The 22,192-nt window shown below is 54.1% G+C and overlaps 7 protein-coding genes across 7 annotated transcripts; 4 read left to right on the top strand and 3 right to left on the bottom strand.

The window, feature by feature from the left end:
• Nucleotides 1-3,093: 3,093 nt before the first annotated feature.
• On the bottom strand, nt 3,094-4,801 carry NCS54_01148600 (Hypothetical protein; the record flags this gene model as incomplete). The annotated part of the gene is made up of 4 exons (XM_053156761.1): nt 3,094-4,096; nt 4,150-4,328; nt 4,378-4,713; nt 4,766-4,801. 4 exons carry the CDS (start codon nt 4,799-4,801, stop codon nt 3,094-3,096), a joined length of 1,554 nt encoding a protein of 517 aa, XP_053012736.1.
• Nucleotides 4,802-5,165: 364 nt separating this feature from the next.
• Nucleotides 5,166-7,976, top strand: NCS54_01148500 (Utp13 domain-containing protein; the record flags this gene model as incomplete). The annotated part of the gene is made up of 3 exons (XM_053156760.1): nt 5,166-5,357; nt 5,408-5,435; nt 5,485-7,976. The coding sequence occupies exons 1-3, from the start codon at nt 5,181-5,183 to the stop codon at nt 7,974-7,976; spliced, it is 2,697 nt and encodes an 898-aa protein (XP_053012735.1). The 5' UTR covers nt 5,166-5,180.
• Nucleotides 7,977-8,584: 608 nt separating this feature from the next.
• NCS54_01148400 (Hypothetical protein) lies at nt 8,585-10,201 on the top strand (the record flags this gene model as incomplete). Its single annotated transcript, XM_053156759.1, has 1 exon — nt 8,585-10,201. The coding sequence occupies one exon, from the start codon at nt 8,585-8,587 to the stop codon at nt 10,199-10,201; it is 1,617 nt and encodes a 538-aa protein (XP_053012734.1).
• A 511-nt stretch (nt 10,202-10,712) lies between these two features.
• On the bottom strand, nt 10,713-11,854 carry NCS54_01148300 (Hypothetical protein; the record flags this gene model as incomplete). The annotated part of the gene is made up of 3 exons (XM_053156758.1): nt 10,713-10,896; nt 10,949-11,755; nt 11,826-11,854. The coding sequence occupies 3 exons, from the start codon at nt 11,852-11,854 to the stop codon at nt 10,713-10,715; spliced, it is 1,020 nt and encodes a 339-aa protein (XP_053012733.1).
• Nucleotides 11,855-13,697: 1,843 nt separating this feature from the next.
• NCS54_01148200 (Hypothetical protein) lies at nt 13,698-14,432 on the top strand (the record flags this gene model as incomplete). Its single annotated transcript, XM_053156757.1, has 2 exons — nt 13,698-14,084; nt 14,148-14,432. Exons 1-2 carry the CDS (start codon nt 13,797-13,799, stop codon nt 14,430-14,432), a joined length of 573 nt encoding a protein of 190 aa, XP_053012732.1. The 5' UTR covers nt 13,698-13,796.
• A 317-nt stretch (nt 14,433-14,749) lies between these two features.
• On the bottom strand, nt 14,750-16,488 carry NCS54_01148100 (AB hydrolase-1 domain-containing protein; the record flags this gene model as incomplete). Its single annotated transcript, XM_053156756.1, has 7 exons — nt 15,774-16,488; nt 15,637-15,720; nt 15,445-15,580; nt 15,279-15,393; nt 15,118-15,232; nt 14,940-15,068; nt 14,750-14,887 (listed from the first exon to the last, which is right to left on the bottom strand). The coding sequence occupies exons 1-7, from the start codon at nt 16,320-16,322 to the stop codon at nt 14,750-14,752; spliced, it is 1,266 nt and encodes a 421-aa protein (XP_053012731.1). The 5' UTR covers nt 16,323-16,488.
• Nucleotides 16,489-19,049: 2,561 nt separating this feature from the next.
• Nucleotides 19,050-22,166, top strand: NCS54_01148000 (Protein kinase domain-containing protein; the record flags this gene model as incomplete). The annotated part of the gene is made up of 3 exons (XM_053156755.1): nt 19,050-20,152; nt 20,207-21,871; nt 21,932-22,166. 3 exons carry the CDS (start codon nt 19,050-19,052, stop codon nt 22,164-22,166), a joined length of 3,003 nt encoding a protein of 1,000 aa, XP_053012730.1.
• Nucleotides 22,167-22,192: the final 26 nt, after the last annotated feature.

Here is a 22,192-nt window from a genome sequence, read left to right as displayed (position 1 = left end):
GATACTCGACACCACGACACGACACAGCCACTGAAGCCCGGCCAATTAGGCAAGATGGGCGACGAAATGACAGAGTCCAGGAAGACCTCGGTCAATACATGCAGAGACAGACGAATAGCAAGAAGCGCTGAGAGGCTCTGGTCAATTGCCTTGCATGCCTTACAGCACGTGGAGGTTGTCTCGGGCCAAGGTACGAGGGCAGCGGGTACCTCGTTGGTAGCTCAAAGTCGAGAGAGTGAGCTCGTCCCCGATTTGCCCAAATATGTGGCTGTCAAAGCTGCTGGTGTGGTAATCCCAGCAGGTGGAACCAACGGCGTTTCTGCACCGCGCGCTTCTGGTTCCAGGGGGGTTGCGACTACATGCCATCTTTACAAGGAGATTGCTACAAGTTCAAGGAGACGAAGGAGAAGCTAAATGGACGAGAGCGTGTTGAGCATTCGCAAGAGCCAATGTGGGCATTTGATCTTTGACTTAGTAGCCTATTTTGTGCCCTCCTATCCCCTCCTCCCAGATTCCATGGTCCAATGTCCCAAGCTCTTCCTCCATGATCCCCGCTGTATCAGTATTGCTGGTATAACGGTATCTTTAAATCCACGTCCTTTGTGCCCATAACTTGGGAAATATGACTGTCTATCAAATCACATGTACTCTCATGCGTAGTTGGCAATACTTCCCAAACATTATAGTCAGTTCCGCTTAGAAACAAGGTTGTGCTGTCAAGTACCTCAGCATTGTGTTGTTCAAGCTCATAAGAGTCTTGGACCATGTCGAGAGTCTGAGTGTGAGAAACGCACGACAGAATTCCGCCAGCGTCTTGGACCCAAGGCCAGGATATTTCTCAAGATTGGGCGACGGTCTTGTCGGACGGCGGCGGCGGTTGGGGGCGAGGAATGAGAACAATAATGGGTCTTCTCGTTTGGACTGTTGGAGGGCTCATGGCGATAGGGCAAGGAACAGGGAAGCACTTGTCAGAGCGAGGAGAAGTATATGTAGTCGAAGAGATGCAGAAGGAGGCCGAAGGTATGATGAGTATCTCAAGAGCATGGCAGAGCTGGTCATTTTATACGCAAGTTGGTGCCCCCATGGAATGAACAAGGTCTTGTCTCTTCATTTCCAGGGCGAGCAAGCGTTTGCTGCCGTCGATCCACCGGTCTAGCCCTGTACTAGAAATGATAACAAAAAAGCAATATATCAAAAATGACATCCAAGCGCGCTCGCACGCAGCCAAGGTCTGAAGGTGAGAGGGGAAGACACCTCGCTTCTGCTTACACGCGGTGCCGTGAAGGTCTAGCGCCTGCACAGCACTCACCGAGACGCTAAAGAACCCTGTCTCGGGCGACTGGTGTTGTCGTCCCTTGTCTAGTGTCCGCCGCTACTCTTGACGAAGACCAGGGCAGAGTTTCAAGTGCGGAGTGAGGGGCATGAAGATCTCCATGGCGGGGTCGAAGAGCAAGCTCCTCGACCTCTCGGTGGAGGTGAGGATGGTCCTTTGCAGACGGTGGGTGTAGACTTCTCTTGCTTGGCGTGGCTCATGTTCTTGTTGACCTGCTCCTGCCCCTGAGGATGCGGCACGCGGCATCGTATGCAACAGTGCCGGTGGCAGCAATGTGGTTGGCTGGTGCTGGCAACGACTAAACCTTCTGCTTACAACCCCTGCGGAGGAGCAAAACCGACCGGGATGGATGGAGATCATGTCTGCCTATGTTCAATGTCCAAGTAGCTGGTCGCGACCTCGAGGCAGACGAACAGGAAAGCACATCTAACCCGTCTCAGATGTTGTGCAATGCATATCCTAAAATTGTCTAAAAATACCATAAATTAAGATTAGCACTTTGACAACTTTCCATCCCAAGAGTAAGATTTATTTATATCCAATGGATATTTGCCTGGCTGGCCCTACCCATCTACCTACCTACCAACGTCTGGTTTTCCCCCTCCCAACTCGCACACCAGACAGCAAGGCAAGCCTCCAACTCCCAAGAGCTCCAACTGGGCGAGTAGCGGTGGGCTAGGCCCGGCATCGATCAACCTTGGCTTGATGCCAAGGAAGATAGCCATGACTCTTTGAGGGGCGCTCCCAGGGGTTCGCAGCCCCCAATCCATCATAACAAGACGCCACAGAATGCGACAGGACGAAGATGACTCTTTTCCGAGGGCTCTCCACTGCACGGCGCACTTCGACCAGCGTGCGCGCAGGTTGCCAGGGCGGCCAAGGATCCTTGCCCCGGCCGGCACAGCTGCCCGCGTTAACTGGGGCAGCGGCTCTCTTTTCCCCAGACGATTGGCGTGGTTTCTGCGACGTAAGATGAGTGTCCGAGCTCAATTGCAGGCCCCATCAGTTGTTGAGCCTCCAAGTTCATCCGCAACGCCTGCCAACAGGGCATGCAGTCCTCGACAAAACGATTATAGACTGGACTTGTCTGTGTAACCAGCCCATCTAGCTCCAAATGTGCTTGAGCAGGGCCCATGGATTGGCGCACAACAGGGGCCCCGGCCAGCCTTTTTAGGCCATGGCAGCGGCACTCAACCCCTGAAAGCGAGGGCACAGGGCTGGACCAAGCCGTCAGTCAACAATCTCATCCTCCTCAACCAAGACGGACACCCCTCACCCCTGCTGATTGAGCTCCTCGCAACTCGTGTCCCTTCTCGATCCTGCGTGCTATCGTGCCGTGTCTGGTTTCCCCGCTGGCTCGGGGTAATCCATTTGCGCCGGAGCAACCTCTGGCCCCGAGACGCCGCCGCCGCCACGGACGAGGAGCAGAATGAACCGTACGACTGCGGGCGCACCCCAAGGCCCCAAGTAGAAAATAAGGCCATCCTTGCCAACTAGGGCTATAACCCAAAGGCGACGGATGGACCTGTCACTTTCCTGGCGCACGACTGAGGTCGACAGCTCATGTCGAGTAGGCCCTAGTCTTCCACAAGGTCAACACGCAGGTGGCTGACATGATCAAGCGATCCGACTCTTCTCTCGCACTAGTATCGGGCGTAGGTATCCTGGTTCGAGCAGCAGCATTAGCGGCGGAGAGGTTGCAATTGCGTGCAACGAATGCTTTGTACCTGATTCTCCAATACATGCCCCACCAACTAAGCTCATTCCTCTCGCCATTCGCCTCCTTTCTGATCTTCCGCCTCCCTCCACTCCTCTGGCGTTGTATGCAGCAGCTCAGATATGGTCGCGAAGCCAGCCCACAGTTCGGAGCAAAGTACCAAATGAATGAATTGGCTGCTCAAGAAGTTGATGACGAGGGTAGAGTTGAGGCCGCTGAAAAGATTGACGTTGAAAATATCGTGGGAAGGCAGGCCAAGCCGAAGACGAAACGTGCGAGCCAGCAATCGAAGAGACATGCTCTCGTAAGGCGCTGTGAATATTCGAATGGCGGCTTCGGAGAAGATGTAGTTTGCTAGGAGCGGCGGGAGCTGGGTGAGTAATGTGTCGACGTATGAAGGGGAGCTTAATCCTCGAGCATCGTTAACACTGGGCCGTAATTCAGCACTCCATAGCCCTTGCGGTCCATCAGATGAGGCCTCAGTCGCTTCCACATCAAAACTGATCAGTGTAGCATTGGCTCCCTCATTCTCGTCCTCATCGCTAAAATCATCGCGCATAGAGAACGTGCTCGGTCGCCTCACTGCCTCCACAGGGCCAGTGTCATTCGGTACCTGGCCATCTACCGCCCGTAGAGGCGAAACATCGTTGGTCGCGCTTCGACTATGGGTATTCTCCGCCCTGTCCCTGTCCCTGGGCCTATCGGTCGGTCCCCAGTTGGTCGGGGTCCCCAAAGGAGGGCTGGTGTTTGGAAGCCTGGGCAAGATGATACTCCACAGTTGGGGCCGTAGGTCACGAATCAGTCTCTGTGTCATTACCCAGAGAAGGAAAGGCGTTGCCGAGATGCACACACCCCCTACCCATTGTAGGACGGACTGGATTGAGAGGCCATCGAGGGGTGGAGGAGCGGGAATGGGGGAGTCCGCGCTGAAGGGGACAAAGAAGGAGAGGCTGGGAAGCAGGTTACTGCTCGAGACCAGCCCAAGCCTCTGCAAAGCTACGTAAAGTTCGATATGCGTCCTGGCATACGCCCACATTTCGTGAACACTGATAGACGGTGAGCTAAAGGTATTCGCATATGGAGGCTGCGGTCCACTCACAAGCGACGAGCAAACATTCTATCGGGGCGGTCTCTCCATAGCCAGAAAAGTTTGCGATCGGTATAGTTGGTGAGAATACTCGTAGCCGCACCGGGCATGATGTCTCTCGTGAAAGAAAAGTCCTTGCGGGCTTGGGCAAACAGGTCCCAGAAGGCGATGTGTGAGTATCTTTTGTAGATCTGTAAATGTTAGTAAAATCAATGACGCCTGGGTCAGTGAAAGACCTACGAGGATACGCTGGCGGAGGCCGTCAAGGCCAAACGCACCGGCAGCATCTACACAGCGCATTGCCGAAAAGGTGAGATTCATTCCCACATCATACTCATATAACGCGTGTCGACGCTCCGACTCGGCCTCTGGGTTTGATGTCGGGTTCTCCTGTTCAGCAACGCCGATAACAAGCATGACCTCATTATGGGAACGGATTATGTCTCTGTTGATTCTTTTGGTCTCGGGGTTTATGGGGCGACCTCTGTGGTCGTATTGTTGTTGCCTTGAACCGTCGTTTTCTTCGTCATCTTGGTCTCCATCCCACTCCACAACATCGTCATATGGAGACCGACCCTTTGCGCGTTAGAATCCACCTCATGATGGGATATGATGGTGTGTCTCGTACCAGCGCCTGGGCGGTCAAGGGGCCTTGCATTCCCATGATGGAGGATTATGAAGGCTCATCTATTGAACACGGAAGGACTGCATCATGCAGGTAGTTCGCAAGTTCTAGTCGTTTTAAATGCACGGTAAAGGTGCTTTGAGATGTGATTTGTTTTTGCGAGATGAAATTTAGTGCTTGGTAAGTGAAAGTTGATGAAGTTCGAGACAAGTCGGGAGCTGTCATGATCGCGAACGGATGAGGTGTGGCTTGGAGGTGTGGCAAGTGCGATCGCGACTTATGTAATCGCACTTTCCACCAATCAAGTTGCGTTTCCACGGACGCCAAAAAAAAAAATCGAGGAACAGGAAGTCGGGACTCATGAGAGCTTCTCTGCTTTGATTTCTCGTCAGGTCGCATTCGCATCAACGCACACACAATGGCAAATAAGCAGCCGTTGAAGACGACGTTTGACGTTGATCATGTCATTCGACCCATCTTTACTGGAGGCTCTGTAGCTCTTGACAATGGCGCCCGCATTCTCGCGACAGTTCTTGGGGAGGATGCGATTCTCACTGATCCGACCAACGGCAAGCACCTTGCGCAAATCGAGGGTGTAAGAATTCCACTGGAGTCTTTCAACGCGACATTACTAACCCTTAATAGGACGGAGAGCTCATTTCTACCTTGACCTGTGAGTTTACTCGAAAGATGCTTGACTGAGCTAAACTAACATGCCGCAGTGACACCCTCCGGCTCTCATCTCATCATCTGCTCGCGCTCCCTATCCATGAGGATTTATGCCCTGAAGCGGTCTGAGGATGATGGATCTATCGAAGCTACTCTCACCCGCACAGTCAAGGCCCACGGCACGCCCGTCGTCGTTCTTGCTGTTGACCGAACCAGCACCTTGCTTGCGACTGGAGGAACAGATGGATCAGTAAAGGTGTGGGATATAGCCGCAGGCTACGTCACTCATACTTTCCGTGGATCTTCTGTTTTGGTCTCTGCGCTTCACTTCTTCGAGGTCGCCGCACGCTCCAATGAGGCTGCTCGCAAGGGGAAGAAATCAAAGCGTCAGGAAGATTCTGACGAGGAGGAGAACGCCAGCACAACCAACTTCAGACTTGCCTGTGGTAACCAAGATGGCAAGGTCAGAGTATGGGACTTGCACAAGCGCAGCTGTGTCGCCAACCTCGAGTCTCACGTTTCCGACGTTCAGGGACTCGACTACTCACCAGAGCAGCACGCCCTGGTTACGGCAGGCAGAGACAAGACCCTGACTTGGTGGGATGCCAAGTCTTGGAAGATTCGCAAGGTGGTGCCCTGTCTGGAACTTGTCGAGGCGGCTGGCTTCATCGATGATGGACAACTCACTTACTCGGCTGGTGCAAATGGCTGCCTTCGCATCTGGGACACGGATACAGGCAAAGAGCTCACCCCACAGCAGGCTGCCAAGAGTGAAGAGGAAGGCATCGCGTCTGGCATCTACCGCCCTGGTCTCCCCTTCATCCTCCTTGTCCAGGTCGACCATACTCTGGCTCTGTACCGACCCCCTAAGAAGGCAGAGGCATCATCACTCTCGGCACCGGAGCCCTTCCGAAGGATATCCGGAACACACGACGACATTATCGACTTGGGTTACCTTCTCCCAGACCGTTCACTCGTTGCCCTAGCCACAAACTCGGAGGATGTCAGGCTTGTGTCTGTTTCTGAGACAGAGACTCAGGGTGGCGAATCTGCGTGGGACTCTGACTCTTCCCCTTACTTTGGGCAAGATGTTGCTCTCCTCAAGGGTCATGATGAAATCGTTATTTCTCTCGATATTGACTGGTCAGGCCACTGGATTGCCACAGGTGCCAAGGATAACACAGCCAAGCTCTGGCGTATTGATCATGCCAACAACTCTTACACCTGCTGGGCAACATTCTCGGGTCATGCTGAATCTCTGGGTGCTGTCGCTCTCCCCAAGGGCATTCCTGCCGAGTCATCTGCCGCGCGCTCTGATCCCCTGAACAACCCTCCCCCTTTCCTTATTACGGGTTCTCAAGATCAGACCGTCAAGAAGTGGGAAATTCCTCGAACAGCCCAGCAAAAGGGCCACAAGACCGGTTCCCGTGCAGTTTTCACTCGAAAGGCACACGACAAGGACATCAACGCAATCAACGTTCACCACTCGAGCCAGCTTTTTGCATCCGCGTCGCAGGATAAGACGGTCAAGATCTGGTCTGTGGCGGAGGGTGAAGTTCAGGGCATCCTGCGCGGTCACAAGCGAGGTGTCTGGTCGGTTCAGTTTTCTCCCGCACAAATGCCAGCTATCCAGGGCGAAGATGGCCCTGTCACCGGAAAGGGCGTCGTCCTCACCGGCAGTGGTGACAAGACTATCAAGCTCTGGAATCTCGCCAACTATACCTGCATCAGAACCTTCGAGGGCCATTCCAACAGTGTCCTGAAGGTTGCGTGGTTGAACATGCCTTCTACACAGGATCAGTCCAAGAGGCGAGTCCAGTTCACCAGTGCTGGTGGTGATGGTCTCGTCAAGGTTTGGGATGCCAACTCGGGCGAGGCAGAGTGCACACTCGATAACCATGAGGACCGCGTTTGGGCTGTGGCTGTCCACCCAGAGAACAACACTATTGTTTCTGGCAGTGGTGACTCGACAGTGACCTTCTGGAAGGACACTTCGTCCGAGACTCAAGCGGCAGCATCACAGGCTGCGTTGAAGATGATTGAGCAGGAGCAGGAGCTGGAGAACCATATCCACGCTGGTTCTTTCCGGGAAGCCATCACTCTCGCACTCCAGCTCAACCACCCAGGCCGTCTCCTGAGCCTGTTCACTTCAGTCATGACAACAAGCAACCCTGACAAGGGCAGTCTGAGCGGTTTGAAAGCTGTGGATGAGGTGCTGGGCAGCCTGTCAGACGAACAAATCTTCCTCCTTCTACTGAGACTGCGAGACTGGAACACGAACGCTCGAACAGCGCCAGTAGCCCAGAGAATCTTGTTGACTCTCATCCGCAGCTATCCTGCGTCCAAATTTTCGAATCTTTCAGTCAAGGGGGCCCAGGGGCAGAAGAGTTTGAAGGATGTTTTGCACGCCATTCGTGTCTACACAGAGAGGCATTACAAGCGCACTGAGGAGCTGGTTGATGAGAGTTATCTGGTGGAATATACCCTGCAGGAGATGGATGATCTTGCACCTGCTTTGGACGAGGATGTTGTCATGGCTGGTTAGACGATGGATCATATGGTTGTTGATCCAGAGCCCAAGTATTTACCCCCCGTGTGTTCATTCCCGGATAATCAAACATTGGAGTACAATGGATATAGATAAAATGCTTGCAAGTATTTGCGGAAATAAATTGTCTTTGAATCTGATCTCATGATAACTTCCTGGTGTTCTCATGTGGTCCGTCGTAGCCTGGTCGCGCTAACGCATGAGGTCGCACGCCAAAAGGAGGATATACCATCATAAATACTGCCTCTTTATGATATAATGATTCATATGAAATGACTAAAATGAAATAAAGTCTATCCTAATAAGTGTAGTCATCTCGATTGCTATTTTATTCTTCTTATTGCATGCTTATGAGTACCCTTAGAGGAGGATAGCCTGTTGCCTTCGTTCTACCTGCCTCGACTCACGGTTTTCCCTTGACCCATGTCCTGAGCTTCAAGGCTCCACTCATAACCGCTGCATTCGTTCCGTCCTCACTCCTTCATCTACAACGTCAAATTTCAACCAAGCTTCAGCGAGACGACAAGAGGTGTCACCGCCCCAACCGGCCATTCAAATACGATCTGTGTCTATCTACTGCTGTTATCCTGCCTTTGCCCTCAACAATGGCCAAGCGCCAGGCCTCCGAGGCCCTCGATGACCTCGACATTGCTTCGCCAGTATCAAAGAAGTCTCGACTGGAGGATATCGAATCTCCTCTAGGGAACGGCGCTGAAGCTGACGCTCAACCTGAGGCGCATGCCAATGGCGACGCACAAGACGACGATGACGACTTTGACGATGACGAGCCCGCTGCTGCTGCGCCCATACGACAGTCGGCGCCCACAGACGGCTACGACGATCTCTACCTCGACACCATCGACCGTAACGTGCTCGACTTTGACTTTGAAAAGCTCTGCTCCGTGTCGCTCTCCAACATCAACGTCTACGCCTGCCTCGTCTGCGGCAAGTACTTCCAGGGCCGCGGACCAAAGTCGCACGCCTACTTCCACTCGCTCGACGAGGACCACCATGTCTTCATCAACCTCGAGACCCAGCGCGTCTACGTCCTGCCGGAGGGGTACGAGGTCAAGAGTCGCGCTCTAGACGACATAAAGTACGTGTCGGACCCGCGATACACAAAGAAGGAGGTGATCGAGATGGACCGCGCCAAACGTACCAGCTACACCCTCGACTCCAAGGAATACACGCCCGGCTTTGTGGGTATGAACAATATCAAGGAGAACGACTACTTCAACGTCGTGGTCCAGGCTCTCGCCCACGTCGCGCCACTGCGCAACTACCTCCTCCTCGAGGATTTTCCCGACAAGACGGAGCTCGTCAAGCGATGCAGCATTCTCGTCCGCAAGATCTGGAACCCTCGTGCCTTTAAAGCGCACGTCTCGCCACACGAGCTTCTGCAGGAGATCTCGCTCCGCTCCAACAAGCGCTTCACCCTCACGGCGCAATCAGACCCCGTGGACTTCTTGTCGTGGTTCCTCAACAACCTCCACCTTGGCCTGGGTGGCAGCAAGACAAAGCCCGGCAGCTCCATGGTGCAGCGGACGTTCCAGGGAAAGATGAAGGTCGAGTCGCAGGCCATCACAGCACGTGCAGATGCTAGCGATCGCCTACGATTCGAGGACGCCGATGTCAAGGTCGACGTGGTTCGCTTCCTCCTCCTCACTCTCGACCTCCCCTCAGCGCCGCTCTTCCAGGACGAGCTCGAGAAGAACATCATCCCACAAGTCCCGCTGACTACCATCCTCACAAAGTATGATGGACAACGAGCCCAGGAACACCATGCTCAGAGAAAGCGGTACCGCCTCATGCACCCCCTGCCCCCCTACCTCATCTTCCACGTCAAGCGCTTCTCCCAGAACAAGTTCGTCTCGGAGCGCAACCCCACCATCGTTACGTTCGACGCCCGAAATCTCGACATGTCGCCATACGTTGAGCCTAACCCTCGCGAGTGGCCCCCTGGCGAACCTATCTGGTACGATCTCGTCGCAAACGTCGTCCACGAGGCGGTTCGCGTGCGCGAGGATGTGGTCGACAGCGGCGAGGAGCGCAAAACATGGAAGGTGCAGCTCAAGAACAAGGCAACGGGAGAGTGGGTGGTGTGTCAGGATCTCTTTGTGGACAAGGTGCAGAGCGAGTTGTTGTATCTCGGAGAGACATATCTACAAGTATGGGAAAGGAGAAGGGAGCCAAAGGGCAAGGGGAAAGCAGCGGCATCATGACCCTACATAAGTCATGAACACAACTAATAGGCACAATTGTAATCTCACGGTTTATGATATGAGGCAAAAATGGTCTTGTGCTTGGGCGACAAACGACAGCCCTCAAAGCTCGCTCTTGTGATTGTAGCTCTCGCCGAAATCCGCTATTGGGCGAGCCACGTCCTGGCCGCTCGCAGCTAACCATCCATCCCTGGGCGAAGCCTGATATCATCATCGACCGGCCTCACCCTTTGTACCCATACAGCCGTTTGTTTCCCTCATGTCATCCAGTCGTCCCGTCCCAGCCGCCAACCCTGATCCTCATGAACACGTTATGAGCAGCCCCACCCAGAAGAACTCTCCAACACCGCCAACAAAGTTGTCATTCGTAAAGACAAGGGAACACAAACAAAGTAAGTAGTTAAAAAACAAGTGCGACTCGGTCGATAAATCCCGGAACGTGGAAAACGACTTGTCGAAAATACAGTACACAGGTTGGTGGTCAGGGACACTAACGCCGGACGCGCTACGACTAGGATTGCTCCGAGGGCTGCTTCGACACGCCACCTGTGTGACGCTTATCGTGGTGATGGTGCTGGCCCGCCTTTTCGCGGCGCTGCTCCTCGATGGCCGTTCGTTGCTGGATACTAGAGTCATGGCTCTTGAACTCCACTCGAGTGTTGGGGGGGAAGTTGAGGACGTGCTTCATGGTCTCACTGTTGAGGAGTCAGCCTCAGAATACTTCCACTCGCTTGCAACAAGACTTACCGAATCTTGATGACGCGGCCGCCGTCCGTCCGGGTCCAAATGCTCAGGATGTCCTCTCCGTTCCTTACACTGAGCACGGCACCACAAACATCCTCTCCAGCGTCACCAAACTGATCCCCAATGAGGGAGAGCATGAGGTCTTCCCAGTACCGGTCGGCCACGCCCTTCTTCATCCGAACAACCCACTTGCCACCCTTCTTGTTAACATCATCCTCCCAGATTGGGCGGACACCCTTCTTGAAGAGATGAAAGTCTGACACAACCGGAAGCGAGGAGGGGCGCTTCAGGTACGAAAAGATCTCCCAAAACTCCTCCACCGTCCGCACAGTGGCAATCTCGTGCAGGGTCTTCTCGTATTCGATGAAGCCGTGGGCCTTGGAGATCGGGGGTCGGTACCAGAAAGTCCAGGGCTCCATGAGCGGGTGTGATACAGGAGCGGCCGCCGCGGCCGCCTGGTTACCCTCAGAGATGGAGGCCATGCTGGGGGCCTTCCCCACAGCCTTTGACAAGTCCTTGGACTGGCCAGACTTTGCAACCGCGGTGCCCATAGCCGAGTCGAAAGGGTTGGCCGAGGACTTGGGTGTTTTCGCAGACCCAAAGGAGGCGAAAGCTCCAGAGCCTAGACCAAAGGCGCTGGAGGCACCGCTGGTGGGGGAGACCAGGCCGCCTCCAGGTGTGGTGTTGAAGGGGTTCGGTTTGCTCGAGGACGGGGTATCGCCGCCTTGGCGCTTTGGGAAGGAGGCATTGCGACTGAAGGAATCACCACTGGACCCTTGACCGGGTGTCGAGAGGGAGAGCTTGCCGGAGCTGTTGAAGTGGAAAGTGTTGGTAAGATTCGCATGTTGTGTAAACAGAGGGGCAAGGTAAGTAAACTTACTTTGTGCGGCGGGCCCAGAGGTTATCCATCAAGACTGAATGGGACAGGTTTTGCCTGCAAATTAAGGTAGGGCGGGGAAGTCGCCTGTCGAAGACGCCTCAGATACGGACGGAGGGAGGGGAAGAGGAAGAGGGCGGATGCGGCGTCGGTTGCTCGAGCAGTAAGAGGTTCGTAGACGAAAAAGAAGTCTTTGTTGGGGGCGCGAGGCGAGTTGGCGATGTAGAGCCTTTGGAGGTTACACGGTCTCGAGGTCGGATGAGGGGGCGACGATGGATAGCGGGAAGGGCGAGGGGACTAGGGTTGAGTTTGTTGACGATTATTGACTGATGATGAGGTCGGAGGTATTTCGGGTATCGATGTTGTTCGAGGGGAAGTCGGAGGCGAGTGAATGTTGGCGCGAGGTAGAGGCGGGTTTGTTTTGGAGGAGTTGGTGAAGAGAATCTTTCAGGTTGAGTTTGGGGAATTTTGGTAGGTTCAGGGAACGTTGCGAGAGGGAAAGAATGATGGAGGGCCCGAATAAATTCTGGCAGCCCACCCACGTACTAAGGTAAAAAATCGAGACGGGTCGCGTAGTGCACAGTTGGGGTAGTGAGAGGGTACTATCCCACCTAGATTGGGCTAGAGTGTACTTTCATGTACCTCCTCCTCTCCAGAGAAGCCCTGAGCTCGCTGAAAACCCTCGCTGTAAGTGGTCGCGGATGGCCTGTAGCGGCGCGGCCTGGCTCCACTGGACCACCCCCCGACCCCCAGGCACTCGGGGGACCTTACCCATGGCCCTGGCGTCAGAGGGCACTCACCAGGGCGGCAGTGACACAATCGGAGCGCCGGGGTGTACCTCCTCTAGCGCCTGAGGACACTGTCTAGCCGCCTTGTGCTTGGGCTTCTGGAAACATTTGATACGACACTCGTCGCACGAGATCTACGCAGCTAGGAAGAAAAAAGCAAATACTCGCTCGTGCAAGTGAACCGGTCAATTCCGCTGCGTTGCAGGTTGCACGCTGGCATGTCGTTAGAACCCGAGTGCCCCTGGAGCGTACCAAGACAAAATCAGCCGTCACTGACGTCTGTGGTGTCGTAGAAACCCCCGTCCATGGAGAAGCGTGGCGGGGCTGCCGGGAGTCTTGCTATCAGGCATCTCGTTCATGATTCTGCCGAGAGCCAGCTCAGTGCATATCCGGGTGCTTGTCACATACATTAGCTCTAGCAGGAGACTACAAATCCGAGATACGACGGTCAAGCCACCTCCATTCCCCTCTTACGGTTTTCGGCGTTGACTCACCCGGCCTTGCCCCGGCTCCGAGTTGTGAGACCCGGCCAGACAGATCAAGAACCCCTGCAGAACGAATGATCATGGGCCAATTAACCGTCCAGGCAGCAATTGCGTGCCTATACCTACCATGCTCAAGGGGTTCTCGCCTGGCAACATGATCTCGAGATAACCAATGCCTCGCCGCCAGCTTAATTTGCACTCCCGCATTAATCTTCCATAACCACCGTGACAGGCTCCTGGATATGGCTTAGCGTTGAACCCCGATCCATGGAGCTGGGAGCAATTTCCAATGCTTGTGCAAGAGGCCTTTTTATGCCAAAACTCCATCCGCAGACATGAACCATGAGGGAGAAAGTGTAGCCGAGGGACAGCATCAGCTCATGAGACGGCCAAGTTACTCCAATTGATCCAATCAGAGGCACAGCTCCATGCAGGAACACCTCTTCAAAGTGCACTTGGGGTCTCAGGTTTTGTCTCGAAAAACCGCGCCACAGACCTCCGTGATTCAGTGGCTGTGCTCCGGGACTTGGCCCAGCCACCCGGCCCCGCTCCAGACTTCGAGACCGAATTTCTTATCGGTCCTTATCGCAACTCCAAAGAAAAAAAAAGTATCCCCAGCCAAGCTCAGCGACACTCACCACCACCAAAATCCAGCCTCCAGCCACGCCAAACCATTCCACGCATTTCTTCTTGCCGTCACGATGGGTGTGGTACGAACAAAAACCATCAAGAACAAGCACGCGGGCGGCGGCGCCTCGAGCAAGTCCTCCAAGGACATCGCCCCCAAGTCCAAGAAGCCCAAGGGCACGCCACCGTCCAAGCAGGTCAAGGACAAGGGTCGCGAGGCGCTCCTCCGGAAGCTCAAGAACCCCAAGAAGCGCACCTACACCGATGAGCAGCTCGGCATCCCCACGCTCAATAAGATCACCCCCGTGGGCGTCGTCAAGCCCAGGGGCAAGAAGAAGGGCAAGGTCTTTGTCGATGACAGGGTATGGGCGCCTTGTGTATTCCCAATCGCGAGGCAATTCCAATGCTAACTTTCTACTTTGCAGGAGAGCATGAGCACGATTCTGTCCCTCGTCCAGGCGGAGAAGAACGGCCAGATCGAGTCCAAGATGATCAAGGCGCGACAGATGGAGGAGATCCGCGAGGCGCGCAAGGTCGAGCAGGAGAAGAAGGAGCAGGAAAAGAAGAACAAGCTCGAAGACGCCAAGGACGCCCTCCGAAAGAAGCGAAAGCGCAAGAGCGCCGGCGACGAGGAGAGCCTCAAGGAGTACACCTCTACAGGCACCAAGGCGGGCAAGGCCAAGAGCAAGAAGCGGGTATCTTTCGCATAAGGCAGCAGGAATGAGAGGTAAGGGAAAAATCTGGAGTTGTTGCATGGCTTGGCGCTAGGAGTTTGATGGACTGGGGTTTGGTCCCTCTGGTGGTTTTCGTTGATTTGGTATAAAGACCCAAGACAGCATCTAAGCCGGGCTGTCACTGCAGGCATATTCGGCCAATTGATTAAAACGGTCAAATTATGGCATCATGTGCCGTCTATGTGCGTGTATGCTATGCGTCTAGTATACAAATCTATCCAGGAACCTCGAGCATAACCCCGATTCCTTCAACGTCAGATCTCATGAACGGCAGAAAAACTGTTCCACTGGTCCTAATCTTCCACAATCAACATCTTACGGCGCATTGGGCTATAGCCATGTCCCTGTGTCAAGTCGGTCTTTGATGCTTCCTCGGGCTTCAGGCTGTCAAGATCACACTTGAAAGCCAAGTGGTTCAAGAAGTTTGCGACCTGGGGGCAGCGTTAGCTCAAGAAGAGATAGTCATTCCTACGTGAGACCTACCGGCTTGGGGAACCATCGACCGCCACCTATCTCGAACCAGCAGAGATGTCCACCGAGCGTTGTTGTAAGAAGAACAGTATTGGGGTTCTGCTGGAACTCTTCAAACGGAATGGCTTCCTTGACGGCAATCTACCATATGTAAGTATGAGTGAACGAGCGGGCTGAGTATAAGCCTTACGGGATCGTCAACAGAGTTGATAGCCAGGAAAGGGATCTTGATGGATAGAATGGCATCAGTCGATGAAGCATCTCGGTAGTATGCATATTCGGTAGGATATCCCCAGATAGGGCACCTAGAAAAGTCAGTCTCAGCCCAAGAAGTGCCGTTCAATAACTTACTGGATCAAGCGATCGAACTCGTTCAAGTAGGTGATGTCCAGGACAGCCTCAACATCGACCTTGCTATGTTGTTCCAGTGCTTCCCGATGTCTTCGTGCAAGCTCCTTCAAAGACGCTACATGCATTGTTAGCAAGGCTCCAGATCAACGTAGTAAAGTATACTTACATCCCATCACTCGCAGATAAACCTCCTTGCCCATATAGCTGTTCTGGAGAATTTTGCTCGAGACCTCGAGGTTGAAGGGGTTAGAGCACGCAATGGCTCCTTTGAGAACGCAATTCGAGCCCTCCTCGCCACAGTACTATATCATTCCGCGTGAGATATTGAATTAAGTCATGGGTCATGTTCATGCCTTACGTTTGTGAGCATATTAGCCCCCAGCGAAAAGCCAATGCCGAACAACGGACGGTTGGGAAACTTTTCCGTCAACCATTTCACCGTCTAAGTACATGTCAGTAAGACGGGTCAATCTTTTTCGTAATGGGCATTCTTACCTGGCGGATATCCCACGTTGCTCTTGCGTTGTACAAGACACCGCTGGTGATTTTGCTTCGTGCGCATCCTCGCGAGTTGACAACGCATGCTTCCCAACCACCCTCACCAATCAAGGGCGCAATCGCTTCTCTCAGGTAAATCTCGTGAGAGCCACCAGAGAGGCCATGCATCACAACAAGCATTGGCTTGGTGTCGTCGGATCCAATATTCTCCAGCTCTTCGTTAGTGTAATAGACAGTCCGTCGACACAATGTAGGGTCCTCCTCCTCGAAAGGCTCAACAACAAAATCCACGGCAAAGGTGCCCCGGTAGATCTTGTGGTCGGCTTCAAAGATCTTGCGCTTGTACCAGACCTTGGGTCCGGCAGGCTTGGTGGCCGTCCACATGGTCTGCAGATGGCCATTGAAAAGTAGCGGGTTCAGGTGGCATGGTGGTGTCGTCTTTTCGCAAATGGAAAGCAGATCCGTCACGTTGCCATCTTTTTCTCGCACCGTCCGTGGTGACGGCGCATGGGTGAATTCAATGTCTGCAAAGCCGAGCCACTCCATCACGGCAGTTCGTGGAGCGGTATGCGACAGGTACCTGTGTTGTTGATGCGGGGGACGGAGATGATGGCGCTGGCCCTGGAGTAGATGATGTAGAGATCGACCAGGGTGTTGAAGTCCTCTATATAGGCAGAATAGAGAGGAGGGAGGATTCAGAGGATTGCAGCGCATGGAGAACAAAACTGCGACAGAGTAGTATTAATAGATCCAAGTACGTCGTAGTCGCCCCCAGCAAAACGACAACGGGTCCGAGTTACACGGGGTGGATCTCATCCGGCGGCCGAGAGAAATGGAATGGCCATGGCCGACAGACAATTCCAGCGCTTCCCGAATTGTTCGACTCGGCCCAAGTTTCACGTTGTTTCGATGAGGCAAACTGGTCTCAGCTCGGTCGATTTTTCTGCATCGGGTCTAGCAAGCACCAAGCAAACCTCGAGATTTCTGGTGCCACCAAATTTCGAGTCAGGCTTGTCCTGTACCGGGCTCCTTGACGAGTCCGAAGCTGTAAAATCTCGTCGTGATACTCGGTAAGTGGGGCTGTATGGCAACGAGCCGAGGCACGATTAAAGGGGATTGCATTGACGTGTTGGCGATAAGATGCCTGTCTTTTTGGAGCATCCATGCGTAAATCAGGGGTCAGATACGACTCGAAGGATGGATGATACCTGTAGAAGATAACACTTGAAGGCGTGGCATATCCTGCGTGATCTGCTGGTGTTGCAAGTTTCTCGAGTTTCCTCACTTAGACCCATCTAGCAAGACCAACGACAGATATTCAGTGATAGCATTGAGCACCCATGCTTTTTTTCCCTCCTTTGAAAAAAAGTGCAGAAATTGAAGGGAACAACACTCGGTGTAATATTAAAGAGAGTAAAGTTGTTTTGGGTAAATGTCTTGGAAATCTAGACGAGAAGCAATATCCTCGCTATTCTCATGGCTGGTTCTTCCCTCTAAGTCCCTTCATCGCCAACACGTGCGCTGCACGCCACTTTCCACGTGACTTCCACACTGGCTCTTCCCTGGGCTTAGCAGATCGCACAAGCAGGATCTAATCGTCCTTCTCCAACAAAGCCTCAAACACCATAAGATGACTCCAGCACGCCGCCCGTAATACACAACAAGAAGCGACATCCGGGGAAATTTCCCATGGCGCGCTGCTTTCGCAGGAGATTATGCTTGCTTCGCCTGCCCGACTGAGGCTACAATACAAGATGGGATGATCCGTCCAACGTCAACCGGCCAACTCAGGGCCCTCCCTTTCCGACGATCCGAGTTTCCATGACGACTCCCGATCGACCATGTCAGGAATACCCTTTGCCATTACAGCCGACACTTTTTTGCACACGATTTTTGCATGCAACAGTGCCGAGCACATCCCAAGAGAAAAAAGGGCTTGGTGCCGCACGTCCAAAATGATGGGGCGGGCAATCATGAAGGGAAGAAACCGCGCCATGTCACGAATGATGCCTGCTGGAAATGCAGACCACGACCGTTCCAGGCAACTGTCTTCACTCTTGCGACCAAGATGACGATGGACGAGGCCTGCCTAGCTCTCGCTTTGGGATTCAACTCGTTTTCAGGAGGTCCCGACTTCCATCTGACAAGTTCTCTGTCTTGCAGTTTTATGAGTTTGGCCATAGATGCCTCGCCAAGCCCACGGTTGGAGACTCGTGCGAGTCTGGCCCTTGTGAGGCTGGCTTGGAGGATATCTTGACTGCCATGAGAGAAATGCCTCAAGCAGCGTCACAGCTAAATGAGCTGATCGAGGGACGCAACTTGTGAGGAGATCGGTGCTTGCAGCTTGCTTCCCCCGCACTTTGAAAGATGCGGCGATTACAAGACCTCGCGGTATCTTGACACGCGGGACAACCCTTCATTCACATTTGTCGCCTGAAGCGCTCCATGAACCAGCCTTGGACATGCTGAGTGCAGAAACCGTTTTTCTGCGCCGCTGGAGGTTTACCCTCTTGTTCAGACAGAGACTGGACTCGTCGCACGACTACTGAAGGTCGAAAGGACTGGCATTCGTCGTAAATCATCCACACGGATTCGTATGTAGTACCTTGGCTCTCTCGGGCCAGCAATGAGGTGGTGCTGGTTCCTCGTCGCGTCGGTGGAACCACTTGGGGATTAACCCAACGGATTTCACTTCACAGCCTGATGAGGCCTTGAGACGCTTGACTCTGCACCACTCACTCGACTGGGAGAAAGGACGAGAAGAGAACAAGTGCAGTGGCAAATGGAGAGGGAGCCCGCAGAGAAAAGGCCTGCAAGTGCACGCACAAGGCTCTCGCAAGGCTCCCTGGGGTTGGAGGGTGTTGTCAGGTCCTCGATTCAGCCGCCAACGCGCACATCATCGCAGGGCGCGCAGCGCATCAACCAACTAACTGACTGATGGTTCTAGGGCCCGGCTGTGAACCACAACGAGACCGCCTGGAGCTAACGGTACCAGCGACTGAGTTTCTGCTTGCGTGGAGCAAGCGCCAACTTCGCAGCTTGTTCCTCCGTCAACAGCTTTCGTCCTTTTTTCTCTCACTCACCAGCAGATGGCAGGACTTATCACCTGCATCTGGCCCAACTGAGTTCTATTGTTCCCCGCAACTCACGCCCACGCTGCACGGTCGCTGATAGCGGGTCGAGTCACTGAAGTCGATCCTGGTCGTGGCTCGGCTAAGGTGCGGCGATTTAACGTGCGAGTTACTGCTAAAAACTCAACGCCCGGCTGCCAGCATGGAGCACCCATCCAAGCCTCCACGTCGACCTCGACATGCTGCCATGAGAGACGACCAGGAACGTGATGACCAAGGAGAACGGGCTCGAGCCGAGCGAGGAGTGAAGCCCTCACAAAGATCAAGATCTCCCCGTGAAGCCCGTGAATCTCGCCACGGTTCAGACGCCCGCCGCGATCGCCCTTCAACGAGACCTGAGCCTGGCTCCTCCCGTCGCCGCCGCCATTCACGCGATCGCAGTCGTGATCGCGGTTCTCGCCCATCTCCCGAGCCCTCTCGCCGGGCCCCCGACGTCGAAGATCTCATCCCTCGTTACCGAGCCGAGAGGGAGCGCCACCGCGAGTCCGAGGACAAGTCACGTCGCCGGAGCCGCAGTCGGAGTCGTGAGCGAACCAGCCGCAATTCTCCATCAGCAGCCAAACGCCATCGAAGCCGAAGTCCATCTCTGACAAGCTCAAGCCGAAAGAGATCGAGGAGGGACAGAAGTCCACGGGCCAGGACAAGGGACTATAGCCCCGAGTCCACCTCGAGGAAATACGCCCGGCATCCCTCGCGTGAGCGACGGAAACCATCACCCCGTCGCCACGGACGGTCTCCGAAATCACCAACGCGGACGGCAGACAGGCGTCGATCACGCACTCGATCTCCAACCAGGTCCGAGGCTGGCTCCAGGCGCGCGGACCGTGAACCTTGGGCTCGAGCAGACAAACCCCAACAACGATCACACAGTCGCTCCCCCGCACCTGAAACCCGGCCTTCTTCATCTCGTCGCGCCCGTCTATCGCCTCGCGACGACCACCGTGCTTCAGATTCTGATCGTCAGTCATCCAAGAGGCAGACACATCCACGGTCGCCTCAGGCGAGCCGAGAGCGCAGGTCTCGAGAAACGTCTCCCGGCAGACTTCATTCTTCAAGGTCGGATATTAACGAAGACATGACATCTCGAGGTAACCATAGGGGAGGGGGCTACAATCCCATGTACCCTCAGAAGTCGCAATATGGCAATGACCCCTATTCACAATCTCCCCAACAAGGAGGATCCTACCACAATTCGCCATCGCAGTCGCCATATGGAGCATCTCGTGGCGGATGGAACGGCTCACAGTAAGATGTCTCAGGAGTGCAAATGCTAAGAAGCCAAGGCTAACATTTCTCTAGACAATATCCTCCTCAATACGCCCATAGCACCAACTATGGTCCGCCCAATGGCCCCTCAAGTCATTACCACGCAAATCCATCTCACTCACCCCCATATGCCGCTCCAACCGGTCCCATGCAGCAGTATCCTCAGGGAAATTACCGTGGTGGCTACCGAGGAGGTGGCTTCCGGGGTGGCTCCTTCTCCAGTCGAGGCCGAGGTGGCTTCAAAAACTCGCCTTGGAGTCAAGGTCCTCCTCCACGAGGACACCACGACGAGCCAGGAAACGGTCGGTTCGGAAACTCTCAAACCGATGTTGACGATGCAAATCATGACATGATGGACACCGAAACTGAGCCTCTTCAATCATCCAATGATGCCCAGGCCGTGGGCGAAGGCAGAGATGGAGCGGAAGGAGATGCCGCCACGACTCCAAATCGACCACCGCCATCAGGTCCAGGCTCGCAATCAGCCTCGTCTGGCGGCAAGTTTAGCTTTGCGTTCAAGCCCTCGTCGAAGCCTGCCGTCACAGCACCGAAGCCCGAGATCTCGCAGAAGCTAAATGCTGCCCCGCGAAGAGAGCCTCCAAAGGACAACCGAGATCGAGAACCTCCCCGAAGCGCTCCCACCGAACCAGCATCGTCTCGCTCAAGACATGATCACCGTCAGCCCCCAGAAGGACCCAGGGTGGCACCAAGGATGCGCAAGGTCAAGAAGATCATGAAGCGGCCGAAGCCAAGACCGACTCTCCCGGCCGACCTAGCGGACTCAGATTCAGTCTTCTTCAGGAAGCCTGGAAACGAGTCTGTTGTCGGATCTGGCACCTACGGCAAGGTGTTCAAGGGCCTCAACGTCTATACGAAAAACCTTGTTGCCCTCAAACGCATCCGCATGGAGGGTGAGCGCGATGGTTTTCCTGTCACAGCCGTTCGAGAAATCAAGCTTCTACAGTCGCTCAGGCATGTCAATATTGTCGCCCTTCAAGAGGTCATGGTGGAGAAGAACGATTGTTTCATGGTTTTTGAATATCTGTCGCATGATCTCACAGGTCTCCTGAACCACCCCTCGTTCAAGCTGGATGCAGCTCAGAAGAAGCATCTCGCCAAACAGATGTTTGAGGGCTTGGATTACCTCCACACCAGAGGAGTTCTGCACCGAGACATCAAAGCAGCCAACATCTTGGTGAGCAATGAAGGCATTCTTAAGCTTGCCGATTTTGGTCTTGCCCGTTTCTATGCCAAGCGTCATCAGCTGGACTACACGAATCGTGTCATTACTATTTGGTATCGATCACCAGAATTATTACTTGGAGAAACAAAGTACACAGCCGCTGTCGATGTTTGGAGCGCGGCATGTGTCATGGTGGAGATATTTGCTCGACACGCCATCTTTACTGGAGACGGAACCGAGCTCAGCCAGTTGGAGAAGATATACAATATCTTGGGTACGCCGACTCTTCAGGACTGGCCCAACCTCGTCGACATGGCTTGGTTTGAACTCTTGCGCCCAACAGCGAAGCGGAAGAATGTCTTTGGCGATAAGTACCGGGACAAGGTGACGCCGGCTGCGTTCGAGCTACTCTCGGCCATGTTCCAATACGATCCTGCCAAACGCCCCAGTGCTTCCGAAGTGCTTCAGCATCCTTACTTCACCAAAGAAGAACCACAACCACGACAGGCTATTGAGTGAGTCCTTTCTTACAGTCCCGATTTCTTGCTATATCACAAATACTAACCTTGCAACAGGCTCTCCAATATTGAAGGGGATTGGCACGAGTTTGAGTCCAAGGCTCTTCGCAAAGAAAACGAACGCCGAGATCGAGAGGCCCGGAAAGCCGCCAAAGACAGCGCAAACCGGGAGAAAGAAAAGGACAAGAAGCGTACCAACGAGGGCAACGATCAACGGGAAGCGAAGCGCCTCCAGGTGGATAAGAATGGCGGAAACAAGCCGCCTCACCCAGCAGCCACCAGCAAGGCATAGCCGTCTGCCTTTGGCTACTCTTGCTC

Source organism: Fusarium falciforme, chromosome 9 (genome assembly GCF_026873545.1).
Source record: "Fusarium falciforme chromosome 9, complete sequence".
Classification (NCBI taxonomy): domain Eukaryota; kingdom Fungi; phylum Ascomycota; class Sordariomycetes; order Hypocreales; family Nectriaceae; genus Fusarium; species Fusarium falciforme.
Note: the sequence above shows the minus strand (reverse complement) of the source record. Positions and strands in the feature narration are given on the sequence as shown.